This window comes from Podarcis vaucheri (genome assembly GCF_965113315.1).
Source record: "Podarcis vaucheri genome assembly, chromosome: 6".
Lineage (NCBI taxonomy): Eukaryota > Metazoa > Chordata > Lepidosauria > Squamata > Lacertidae > Podarcis > Podarcis vaucheri.
Genome location: NC_138764.1, coordinates 93,585,175 through 93,597,732, shown reverse-complemented (window position 1 = coordinate 93,597,732; position 12,558 = coordinate 93,585,175). Strand labels below are relative to the sequence as shown.

Here is a 12,558-nt window from a genome sequence, read left to right as displayed (position 1 = left end):
AAAATAAAGCATTCCCACGTGGTACAACATAGCAGTTATGTACACAAAAGTACTTGAGCACCAGGGAAATGGTAATTAGGATCTTTTATTATCTATCCAAACCCACAATAGACAGTTTCTTTTAAATTACAAGAGTCTCTAAATGTCTGAAGAAGCCTATATAATTTTGTGCAAATCAGTTGCTAAGATGCCAATTTGCCTGTACTTCAAAGTATTGTTTAAAGGTATAAATTACTGTACTGGTGTTTTCTTTTAAACACATTTCTAGCATGAGGATACATTTTATCTCTGGCGTAACAAAAACAGAGCTGGAGGACAACAAAAAACTATGACTGCAATCCTATACCCACTTTCCTGGGACCAAGTCCTACTGAACTCACTGGGACTTACTTTTGAGTGGGCATGCATAGGAAGGACTGCACTGTAACTAGGTAATAGTCTAACAACATAGAACCTGCATGCAGTTTTCAACTAATTTTCAACGTGTAGAGAAACACTTGCACACCAGCTGAACACTCAGCAGTTGCATAGCACAAAACAGAACAATACAAGATACTGTTCCTTGCACTAGTGCCTCGGAGATCAGTATAAATTAAGCTTATTTTTCACTCACTAAAGGAGAATACAATTGGGAGAAAGAGGAGAAGGCAACAATTTGACTTCCGGAGGCGGCGCGAAACGTGTAATGGCGGTCCTCTTTGCGCAGCAAAGAGGGGCTCCGCAGAAAAGGGTTGTTCGCTACGGCGAAGCGACGACCCATTAAGTTAAACCACGAGCAGAGCGAGCTCGTGGCCGTGGGATCCGGCGGGCACCGAGAGCGACCCCCAAAACGAAGAAGGGACCCCGTAAGGGGCTCCGGAAGCGCGGAGGGGAAGCGGTGCTGTGGATTCATCGCTCTTTCTGCGGGAGTGAAGCCGCGCAGCTGCTACCGATGAGCGCCGACCTTTCTTCCTTTACATTGGATTACAAAGTAACTACTCGTGAGTAGGATCTATTTGAGATTGGATTACAAATTTGTGAATTCGGCTGAAAGCGGGAGACGAGAAAAAGGAAGTCCGTCTCCCGGAGGTGCTTAATGATCAAAGGCAAAGAAACTGACAAGCTGGAAGCAGTACAAAAGGGCTTTTAAATGAGAGACAGCATACGTCTGGAGAAATTCGGAAATTGAAGGGAAAGGCAAGTTATCTTTATTTTTCCGTGACTGTGTTTATTTCACTTGGGGTTTCTTCTCCGCTAAAACTTTCAAAACTTTAAAGACTTGAAAATCCCTAGTCCCGGACTTTGCAGCGGGCAAAAAGTTGTGTTGTGGATACACTTACAAAGTTGAAACAGATATTTAGAGGCACTACCGGTGGATACAATTAAGCAACTGTATTTTGCACCTTTTAGGAAACTATTGTGGCAAAACTGAGAGGGCTCTGCAAGAAGGAAAAGTTCTTCTCTAAAGACATTTATTAATCTAACTAACTGTAGGAACTTTAATGGCGACGGAAACTTTGTTTCTTCTTTCATGAACTGAACAATACTCCCTCTAGTGGAGTTTGGGATTTACAATTTCCTGAGAACTGACTTTGTTTTGTCTCTCTGTGGTTTGGTGACTCACTCTGAGGCCTGTCTTTCCCATGGAACTTTGGACAGTTTGACCTTGAATCCAAAGACAGGTGTGGAATGAGTGTGGAATGAGTGGTAAACCAAAAACAAGAGCTGCGTCGAAAGCAGGGAAAGGCAAATTGGTACAAACAACTTTGGTTTCCCAGGGCCGTAGATCTTCAGTCCCTGCGGTATTACAGGCTGTACCATTACCAACAACCCCAGCTGAAGAACCAGAACAATTAACAAGTGAAGATATGGCAGCTGGGGGATCCAACATTCTTTTAGAGGAAATGCTACAACAATTTGCAATTTTGAACAAAAAAGTGGATGATCAAACTGCAAAAATTGACTTAGCCACATCTTCAATCAACAAACTTTCTGAACAGGTGGCTAAGCATTCACAAGATATTGGAAACCTAAAGGACGTTGTGTCAGAAAATCGAAAATTGGCCGAGGCTGCGAATGAGAAAGTAGAAGCAGTAACTAAAGAAGTGGAGGAACTGAAAGGAGAGGTAAGGCCACTCCATAAACATATTACTGACCAGCAGGCCTATCTGTCTTTGGTGGAACTGCGAAACAGGGAAAATAATTTGAGATTACGCTCTATCCCAGAGATCGAGAAAGAGGACTTGACTGGCTTTTTGACAGAAGAATTCTCTAAATTCTGGGGTATAAACGAAGATACAGACTTTAAAATAACAACTGCATTTAGATTGGGAAGGGCTGCTGGGAAGGACAGACCTAGAGATTGTTTGATTATCTTAAGGACTAAGCAGGAGAGAGACAAGCTACTCGACCTACATTTCAATAAAGCACTTGAGATCCAGGACAGAAGAGCACAAATTTACAAGGACATACCTAAACAATTACTGGATCTAAGATCTAACTACACTGACCTAACTGGACTTTTGAGAGGCAACGGAATACCTTACAGGTGGGAGTTTCCACAAGGCCTTTCGTTCAAATACAAAGGAAAGAAGATAAAAATCAAAACGAAAGAGGATAGCCAGAAGTTCCTACACGACCACGGAGAAGACTTGCAGAAAGGAGCGGTAGCTATTTGGCCACCACCAGAGCTAGGAAAAGAGCCACCACCCTCGGATTTGGACAAAAAAGAAGACACCCAACAAGAGTAACAACAGATTGATACAGGATGTCTCTGCAGCTCTATAGTTGGAATATTAATGGCGCGAATTCCCCAGAAAAACGCAAAAGGATTTTCCATATATTAAAGAAAGAGAATTTGGACATAATCTGCTTGCAAGAAACTCATGTGACCAGGCTACACAGGAAGGTGTTAACAAATAAAAGATTAGGCCAAGAATTTATTTCATCAGATAGAGTTAAGAAGAGAGGCGTGGTGATTTACGCCAAAGAGAATCTATCACCAAAATTTTTGTTTAAAGATGAACAAGGAAGAATCCTGGCTATTGAAATTCTGACCCAAGGAGAAAAAGTTCTGATATTAGGAATCTATGCACCAAACGAGGGGAAATCAGAATTTTATAAGAAGCTGCACGAGACATTACTGGACTATCTGGACTACTCCAACATCATTATGATGGGAGATATGAATGGGGTCGTCTCTACTTTGATGGATAAGTCACAGAATCAGAATTTGACTAAAGACGGAAGACTACCAAAAACTTTCTTTGAACTAACTGACAATATGGACCTAATTGATTTATGGAGGACGAGAAACCCCCTAGGTAAAGAAGGAACCTTTTTTTCTGAGGCCCACCTGTCATGGACAAGAATCGACCAAATTTGGGCAACTAGAGGGCTGGCACCTAAGACTACAAAAATAGAAATCTGCCCAAAGACTTGCTCCGACCATAACGCTTTGAAAATGGAAATGAGATTTACTACTGCCGACTCCTTCAGATGGAAAATGAATGACAACCTGTTAAGAGATCAAGAGATTGTAAAGAAGGCCCAAAAAACTTTAAAGGACTATTTTGAAATCAACTTGAATACCTCGGTGGAAAAAAGAATTATCTGGGACGCAAGTAAAGCTGTTATGAGAGGGTTTCTGATACAACAGAATACAATTAAGAAAAAACTTTGGAATAGTAAAAAAGATAAGATATTGGAGAAGATAAGTGATGGAGAGAAAAAATTAAGAGTGAATCCAAAATCAAAAGAGACTTTAAGAGAAATCAAATTTCACCAGTCACAATATGCGAAATTGATTAACCAAGAAGTGGAATGGAAAATCAAACAAATGAAACAAAGATCTTTTGAATCTGCGAATAAATGTGGGAAACTGCTCGCTTGGCAGTTGAAAAAGAGACAAAAATTAAACTATGTTACCAATTTAGAAGTTGAAGGGAAAAATTTTCAGAAACCGGGAGAAATTAGAAAGTGCTTCCAGAAATATTTTAAAAAATTGTACACACAAGAACCCGAGGAGGCAACCGAGATAGAACAATTTTTGAAAGATAATGGCCTACCAAAATTATCTCAAGAGAAGAGATCAATCTTGAATTGTAAAATAACACAACAGGAAATCGAGGATGCCATTCAGAATATGCAATTAGGCAAATCTCCGGGCCCCGATGGACTTACCTCCAAATACTACAGGACTTTAAAAGACTATTTGATGCAACCATTAATGGAGGTTTGCAACCAGATTATGGGGGGAGGGAGGGCACCAGATACGTGGAAAGAAGCATTCATCACATTGATACCTAAAGTGGAAACTGAAAAGACTCAACTTAAGAACTATCGCCCCATCTCACTCCTAAATGTGGATTACAAAATATTTGCGGATGTCTTGGCTAACAGATTTAAAAAGGTATTAAATGCAGTAATCCATAAGGACCAAGCAGGCTTTCTCCCAGGTAGACATTTGTATGATAATACCAGGAACATTATCGATATTTTGGAACTCTTACAAACAAATATTAACACCAAAGCGGTGTTAATTTTTATTGACGCGGAGAAGGCCTTTGACAACATTTCTTGGAAATTTATGAAGAAAAACTTGGAAGGGATGGGAGTGGGAAGGGGGTTTGAGAATGGAATAGAGGCAATCTATTCTGAACAAAAAGCTAAGTTGATAGTGAACAATGTGGTGACAGAAGAACTTCATATTGAAAAAGGAACACGCCAGGGGTGCCCCCTATCCCCTCTGTTGTTTATTTCAGTCCTGGAGGTTTTGCTGAAAATGATAAGGGAGGATCGGCAGGTACAAGGAATACGGGTCGGAGCGAAACAATATAAACTGAAAGCATTTGCAGATGACTTAGTTTTAACATTACAGGAGCCAGAATCTAGCACAAAAAGAGTTTTGGAATTGATTCAGAAATTTGGTCGGGTGGCGGGTTTTAAGTTGAATAAACAAAAGACTAAGGTGTTAGGGAAAAACTTGACGGTTACTGAAACAGAGGGGTTTCAGAGGGAAACAGAACTAAACATTGTTAAAAAAGTGAAATACCTGGGGGTCAATCTGTCCTCCAAGAACTTGAACTTATTTAAAGACAATTATGAAAAATGTTGGTCAGAAGTCAAAAAAGATTTAGAAATTTGGTCAAGATTGAAACTATCCTTGTTAGGCCGAATTGCAGCTATAAAAATGAACGTTTTGCCAAAAATGTTGTTTTTGTTTCAGGCTTTGCAGATCGTGGACAGAGTGGATTGTTTTGGAAAGTGGCAGAAGGATATTTCTAAATTTGTCTGGCAGGGCAAAAAGCCCCGAATAAAGTTTAAAATATTAACTGATGCAAAGGAGAGAGGGGGGTTTGCCCTGCCGGACTTAAGGTTATATTATGAAGCTGCGGCCTTCTGCTGGATGAAAGATTGGATTTCATTGGAAAATACTGATGTCCTAGATCTGGAAGGCTTTAACAATTCGTTAGGTTGGCATGCGTATTTGTGGTATGACAAGGGGAAAACACATGGAATGTTTAAAAACCATATTGTCAGAAAAGCAATATTTATGGTCTGGAAAAAATACAAAGACTTATTGGAAAGTAAAACTCCGAGGTGGATTTCACCAATAGAGGCCAAAGCTCGGAAAACATCCAATATGGAGGCATACTGGCCGAAATATTGGGAAATAATAGAAAACATTGGAGGTAATTGGAGATTGCAGAGCTTTGAAAAATTAAAGGATAAGGTGCAAAACTGGTTACATTATGCCCAAATTAATGAGGTTTTTAAGCAAGACAAAAAAATAGGATTCCAGGTGGAAAAATCGAAACTTGAGACAGAGTTGTTAGAACCAAAGACCAAGGTAATTTCGAGAATGTACAACTTGCTGCTTAAATGGAACACTCAGGATGAAATAGTTAAAACAGCCATGATAAAATGGGCTCAAGACATTGGTTACAATATCATGTCAGAAGACTGGGAAAAGTTATGGACCACCGGTATGAAGTTTACGGCATGTAATGCCTTGAAAGAAAACATTATGAAAATGGTATACAGGTGGTACATGACCCCAGTCAAACTCGCTAAGATATACCATTTGTCTGATAATAAATGTTGGAAATGTAAGGAGGCTGAAGGGACATTCTTCCACCTCTGGTGGACGTGCCCAAGATTGAAGGCCTTTTGGGAAATGATCTATAATGAGTTAAAGAAGGTGTTTAAGTACACCTTTCCCAAGAAACCAGAGGCCTTCCTTCTGGGCATTGTCGGCCAGAAGGTGTTAAAAAAGGATAGAACTTTTTTTATGTATGCTACAACTGCAGCAAGAATTCTTATCGCCAAGTATTGGAAGACCCAAGATTTGCCCACACTGGAGGAGTGGCAGACGCAACTGATGAACTACATGGAACTGGCTGAGATGACTGCAAGAATCCGGGATCTGGGAGAAGAGGCAATGGAGGAGGATTGGAAAAAATTCAAAGACTATTTGCAAAAGTATTATAAGTTGTATGAAACATAAGATGTCGTATGATTTAGAACGTTAGCCCCAGCAATGAAGTTTAATTATTTAGGAAATTGTTAACATTTGGGAAAGAACCAAAGTTTAAATGGGTTAAATGATATCAGGTTATATTTTTAGAGTAAACGGAGAACAAGAGATTTAAACTTAAATTGCAATTGAAAATATAAAGAAAAACACGAAATAAGGGTATAATTTGCTGATGACTTTATTATCAAGAATGCACTATGCGGGAGACGTGGGGAAGTCCAATGGAAATTTGAAATAAGTTATTGAAATGGATGTTATTTTCTGTTCTTTTTTCTTATCTTTTCTTTTATTCTGTCTTTTCTTATTTGTAATTTGGAAAAATGTAATAAAAATTATTATAAAAAAAAAGAGAAGGCAACAATTTAATGTTTTCTGAACGGAATGGTAGTGGTGTAATAATGAAGCATAATACTATAGCAGTAAGCTGAAAAGTAAGCAAAATCAATAGACAGAGAGGTGACTGATATGAAAACACACACACACACACACAGAGGGGGGGGAAAAGACAGACAGACAGACAGACATTATAGTGGCATGTGTACTTATGAGGAGCAAAATCCCTAACCTATCCTAATTTCAGCACCAAGTTGGTGCCTAAAAATTTGATTCAGAATAAAATAAATGATTTTATTCTGGCATCTAGGAATATCTTCCTATCACATTTTACCAAATTAATTGTAACATAAAGATGGAGAAGGGAAAGTTGACACACAAAAAAGAAAAGAAATGGATATTGGGATATATTATAGCAATTGGTTTTTTTAATAGGTTGTCTGTTCAACTTCAGAGTGCTTTAGAAAAACAGCAAGGATACTCTTTCCCCTTTAACAGAACAGGACATTGAACCAGAGTAACTTGCTCAAGAACACTCAGCAGATCAAAAGAAAGTGTAGGCACGCATTGGGAGATTCAAGGCTACACCCACTTTTAATTGCCACATTTATCTATCTAAATCAGTTCAAGTGACAAGAAACAATTCAGGCAGTACTTTGCAGAAGGAGGGACTGCAGAAAGGGGCTAGCTTAATTGTTAATTCTCTTAGATTTCCATGGAACAAAAATAGCTGAGACACAGAACGGGAATCCCAGCAGAGTATCCAAGTGCACAACTTTATTTCCCCCCATAAGTGAATGATTGCCATACTCCTTATTATGAGAAAAATAATGTACAGTACTCAAGGGGAACACTAAAGAGTTGGATGCCCAGAACTTGGATGGCTGGGTCAAATGTTGGGGGATTCTATGTGTGCCCAGGACAAAATAAAAATTATTCAACTGGACATCTTCCAAGAACATTAGCAAAACAAAAGAAATTGGAGGCTGCCATGTCAAATAATCCCATATGAAGCTTTCAAAACTCTTAAAGACTTAAGTAAAATCAGACATGTTCGAAGTCTGCAATTTGACAGGAAAACAGGGAAAGAAAAACATTCACTTCTGCATCTAAATGCACAATAAAAATTGACTAGCTGTGACTGGCTGCAGTTCCTTGCTGAACATACACTGGGAGCAAACCTAGTTTTTCTGCTTGCAAGGCGTTAACCGACCTACCATTAGAAAACTCCCTTTGCTACTACAGTTGTTTTTAATGCAAGCACACCAGTTTCGAAACAGGGTAGTTCCTTAAAAGCCAGGGTGCCCCTCGATGTATGCAAATCCTAACAGTGGACATTGAACTGGGAGCGGGGGAGCAAACACATTTTTTTATATACATATAGAGGATACAGGCGAGTAAGAGAGGTTGAGGAAAGGGGGGAAAGAAGACACAAGGATGACATGCTTGCTGTCTGACAGCCCTACAACGCAGCTGGCACTTAAGAAACAGCGAAATGTGGGATACAGTAGGACGAAGGGAGACTCACCGCAGCAGCCATGCTACGTGAAGTCAGAGGGCTGGAGGAGCCGTAACTACTCACTTGCTCGGCCAGCAGCTGCCGGCTTTGGATCGCGTTGTTCCGCAACAACAAGAAGGCGTCTGTTAAACGCCGGGTGGCCATGGCCTTCTAAACCCCACCAGGGGGAAAACACCACGCGAGGGGACCTATCCACTGGGCCCTATAGGCTCCTCAGGGGCCCCGATCCCAACTCCGGCCCTCTCCTAGCTTCCCCTCAGGACGGAGCCCATTCAAAATCCTGCGGGGGCGGAGAGCTTGAAACGCTCCCGGGACTCAAAGCCCTTCACTCGGTTTCCTCGAGGCACCTGCAAATCTCCGAGGAGGAGCCCCCCTTGCTTCCCCTCATGGGGACCCCCACCCGGGGACCCCCACCCCCCCACCCTAGTCTTGCTGAGGGTCGCCTTTCCTGGGGTCGGGCCCCCCCCCCGGAATCCCACCCGCCCAAAGGGCGCCTCACGCCCAGCCTCGCCCGGGGCGGACCCAGGACCAGCCCCCCGGAAGGCTCTTCCTCTCCCCACCCCCCCGCCAGGAACCGGGAAGGATCCTAGCCCCGGCCCCCTCCAGCCCCCCACATCCTTTCCCTAGCCGGACCCGGATGGAACCCCGCTGTAACCCCGCCGCCAGCCGCGGCTCACTTCCGCATCGTGCAACGGGGACACGCTTCCCCCGCGCCTCCAGGAAGCGGCGCTCGAACGTTCCGCCCGCGCGCCCGGGCTCCTGAGGTAGGCGGGGGAGGAGGGAGAGCGGGGGAGCGGCGCCGGCCAAAGAGCTCGCGGTCGTAATGGTTCGCAAGCGAAACTTCCGGTTCCCGGTTTTTTTTCGCCCGATAAGCCGGCTAGGCGACTCGTGGGGCGAGAAGTCGGCGTGAGGGTTGTGGGTGGCGCAGCCGGCAGAGAGTGAGACTCTTTAATGTGAGGGTCGTAAGTTCGAGACCCGTGAACTCCGGGTATAGGGCGGTGCATAAATTCAATAAATAATAATAATAATAATAATAATATTCCTGTATTGCAGCGGGTTGGACTATAGATGAGTGGAGTCCCTTGTGTGGAGGGATTGCTATGGTCGGAAGCTGGCTGAAGTCTAGTGGTGGAACTTATGGAAGCTGGGCAGATGTTGGTGGAGCTCTCCCCAGTGCAATGCCCGCAGCAAGGTGGTGCAAGCGGGTTCCAGTTCACCTTCAGAATCCGTGACCAGGGAGAAGAGTCGGTGGAGGAAGATTGGAAGAAGTTTAAAGATTACCTGCAGAAGCACTGTAAAATTAAGGAATGTTGAAATGACGTCTGATTGAAAATAACTGGTAAAGAGATGCATAAGAAAATGTAAATAGGGAATGATAATTGGAAATGGATATTTATAATAATAGGTTAATATATGGAGTAAGGATAAAATGCTAGAGGGTAAGGATTTGCTGAATTTAATATCTGAACTGGAATACAAAATGGGAGGTGCGAGGAGGTCAAGAAATTAGTGAAGGAAACATAAGATTTGAAAATATTAATTCATTTTGAGTTTTGTTTTGTGGCATTTTCTCTTCTTATTCTCCATTTTTTACTTTTTTCTTTCTTTCTACCTTTCTTTTATTAACTGTTTTTCTACTGTGTATTTTTATTTGTCTTGTTTTTGTAGTTTAATTGTTTAAACGTTTAAATGTTGGATTTTGTTTTTATTGTTTGTGAAATATTAATAAATATCATTTTTAAAAAAAATGAAGCCAGGAGAGATTTTGTCAAGACCACCCCACAGAAAGCGATGGTGAGAACTGCAGGGCTGAAGCAGGGCTGCTTGTCTTTCTAAATCCCTCTACTGGTAGTGGCCATTCTGTCTCCAAAGGCAGGTAATGGGATACGACACACCTGAGTTGGTATCATGACACATGAAGGCTGGGCTGAGTGACAAATAAATAAGAAATAAAAAAATAAATCATTGCTGAGTGCCCCCATTTCTTTCTCACATGAACACACAGTGATGCTGTTGCAGCTTAATAACAACAGGGAACAGTATACAGTACCACGGAAAATATACACACCAGACACGTACATGCATGCATCCCCTCATGCACTCTCTCTCACACACACTTTAAATATACATCTCTTTGTCTTTCTCAGTTCAAGTGCATCTCACAAACCACACACACAGAGAGATATCAAATTCATATCTCTCTCAAAAGTGCACATCCCCCTCTTTCAAATATGTGGGCACTTGCAGGAATTTTTTGGGCACAGAGGTGGGGTGGGGTGGAGAGGGGCATGGAGAGAGTGGAGCTGGCTAATTTCTCAAAAAAATTTTTTTGAGAGGAATGGTATACAGTATATGTATGTTTCACTTCACAAGATTCCAGAAATGCTAGAAACGTTTTTGTTTTCAAATGAAAGCTGGGAATTATGGCTCCTGGGATATTTTTGCCTCTTTGATTAGTCCCAAACATAGTTTGTTGGTGCCCAAAGAAGGTGTTTGCAGGTGCCATGGCACCCTTGGGTGCTGGGTCGGCGATTCCTGCTGTAGTTCTTTAGGGCTAGGCAACTATGTTGTTGTTGTTGTTTAGTCGTTTAGTCGTGTCCGACTCTTTGTGACCCCATGAACCAGAGCACGCCAGGCACGCCTGTCTTCCACTGCCTCCTGCAGTTTGGTCAAACTCATGCTGGTAGCTTCGAGAACACTGTCCAACCATCTCGTCCTCTGTCGTCCCCTTCTCCTTGTGCCCTCAATCTTTCCCAACATCAGGGTCTTTTCCAGGGAGTCTTCTCTTCTCATGAGGTGGCCAAAGTATAGGAGCCTCAGCTTCAGGATCTGTCCTTCCAGTGAGCACTCAGGGCTGATTTCCTTCAGAATGGATAGGTCTGATCTTCTTGCAGTCCTTGGGACTCTCAAGAGTCTTCTCCAGCACCATACTTCAAAAGCATCAATTCTTCGGCGATCAGCCTTCTTTATGGTCCAGCTCTCACTTCCATACATCACTACTGGAAAACCATAGCTTTAACTATATGGACCTTTATTGGCAAGGTGATGTCTCTGCTTTTTAAGATGCTGCCAGGCAACTGTAGGCCAGAATAAATGCATATATGCTGCTGGTTTGATTAAAAAAAAGAGAGGTGCTGGAACACATACGCTGATAAAAATGTCGCGGGAACCAGCATAAAATGGCTGCCCGACCAGCAGCAAAAGAAGAGTACAAGTACTGTCACAAAAAAGTCTTCTGTGTGTGTTTGTATGTATGTATGCCCCATTACTTCACAAGTCTGTCTTCCTTTGGCTTGTTTGCAGCATAGACATGACTGTAGATGGTGCTATGCAATAATGAGTAGAGAACACAGGCCTCAGTATTAACAACACACATTCTGGGAGGCTCTATAAAAACCAGAGAGAAGATTGTGGCTTGCGTGTTGCTTAGCATGCGTTGACTTAACCTCACCAGGCAAATCAGATTGATGTGATCTGCGGCGCTGTGTGGGGCAGCTACCCTTGGGCCTGCTGGGGAAGCTCTGGGTGTGTTTGTGCAAAATGCTGCTGTTGGGTTGGGGGACAAGCACAGATTGTCTCCAACAAGAGCCATACAAGCAGTAGTGTCGGCCCAATTTTGTGGAGCTCCCTGCAGAGCTGAGGCTTCCTCTCTGTTGACAAAGACCTTTGTTTTTCAGCAGTCCTTTGAAGCAAGTTGTGCTTTAACTCTCTTACTTGTGGTTTTCATTTGCTTTTAAACACTGTACTATGATTTTACAGTGGTACCTCGGGTTACAGACGCTTCAGGTTACAGACTCCGCTAACCCAGAAATAGTACCTTGGGTTAAGAACTTTGCTTCAAGATGAGAACAGAAATTGTGCTCCGACGGCGCAGCAGCAGCAGGAGGCCCCATTAGCTAAAGTGGTGCTTCAGGTTAAGAACAGTTTCAGGTTAAGAACGGACCTCCAGAATGAATTAAGTTCTTAATCCGAGGTACCACTGTACTGGTATATGCATCTTTCTGCATAAGGGTTGCAGCAGTTTCTAACACACACAATGGCCAAAGCATTTTAGGGCTTTTTAGGCTAACGCTAGCACCATGAATTGTAACTTGAAAGAGCAAGTCACCCATGCTAGGAGACAGGCTGCCAAGTCTCTGCCTTTGGAACAGTCACAGAGGGCAGTCCCATGTGGGGCAGATGCAGTAGT

The 12,558-nt window shown here is 42.4% G+C and overlaps 1 protein-coding gene across 3 annotated transcripts in view; it reads right to left on the bottom strand.

Moving 5' to 3' along the window:
- Positions 1-8,774, bottom strand: part of STX16 (syntaxin 16) — a 31,079-nt gene extending 22,305 nt beyond the window's left edge. The window contains exon 1 of one of the 3 annotated variants that reach the window (XM_082226414.1): positions 8,379-8,774. In XM_082226414.1, coding sequence (XP_082082540.1) covers positions 8,379-8,513 — 135 coding nt within the window. In that variant the 5' untranslated portion in view covers positions 8,514-8,774. The remainder of the gene's footprint in view (positions 1-8,378) is intronic. The other 2 variants (XM_082226415.1, XM_082226416.1) reach the window with 2 other exon arrangements.
- Positions 8,775-12,558: the final 3,784 nt, after the last annotated feature.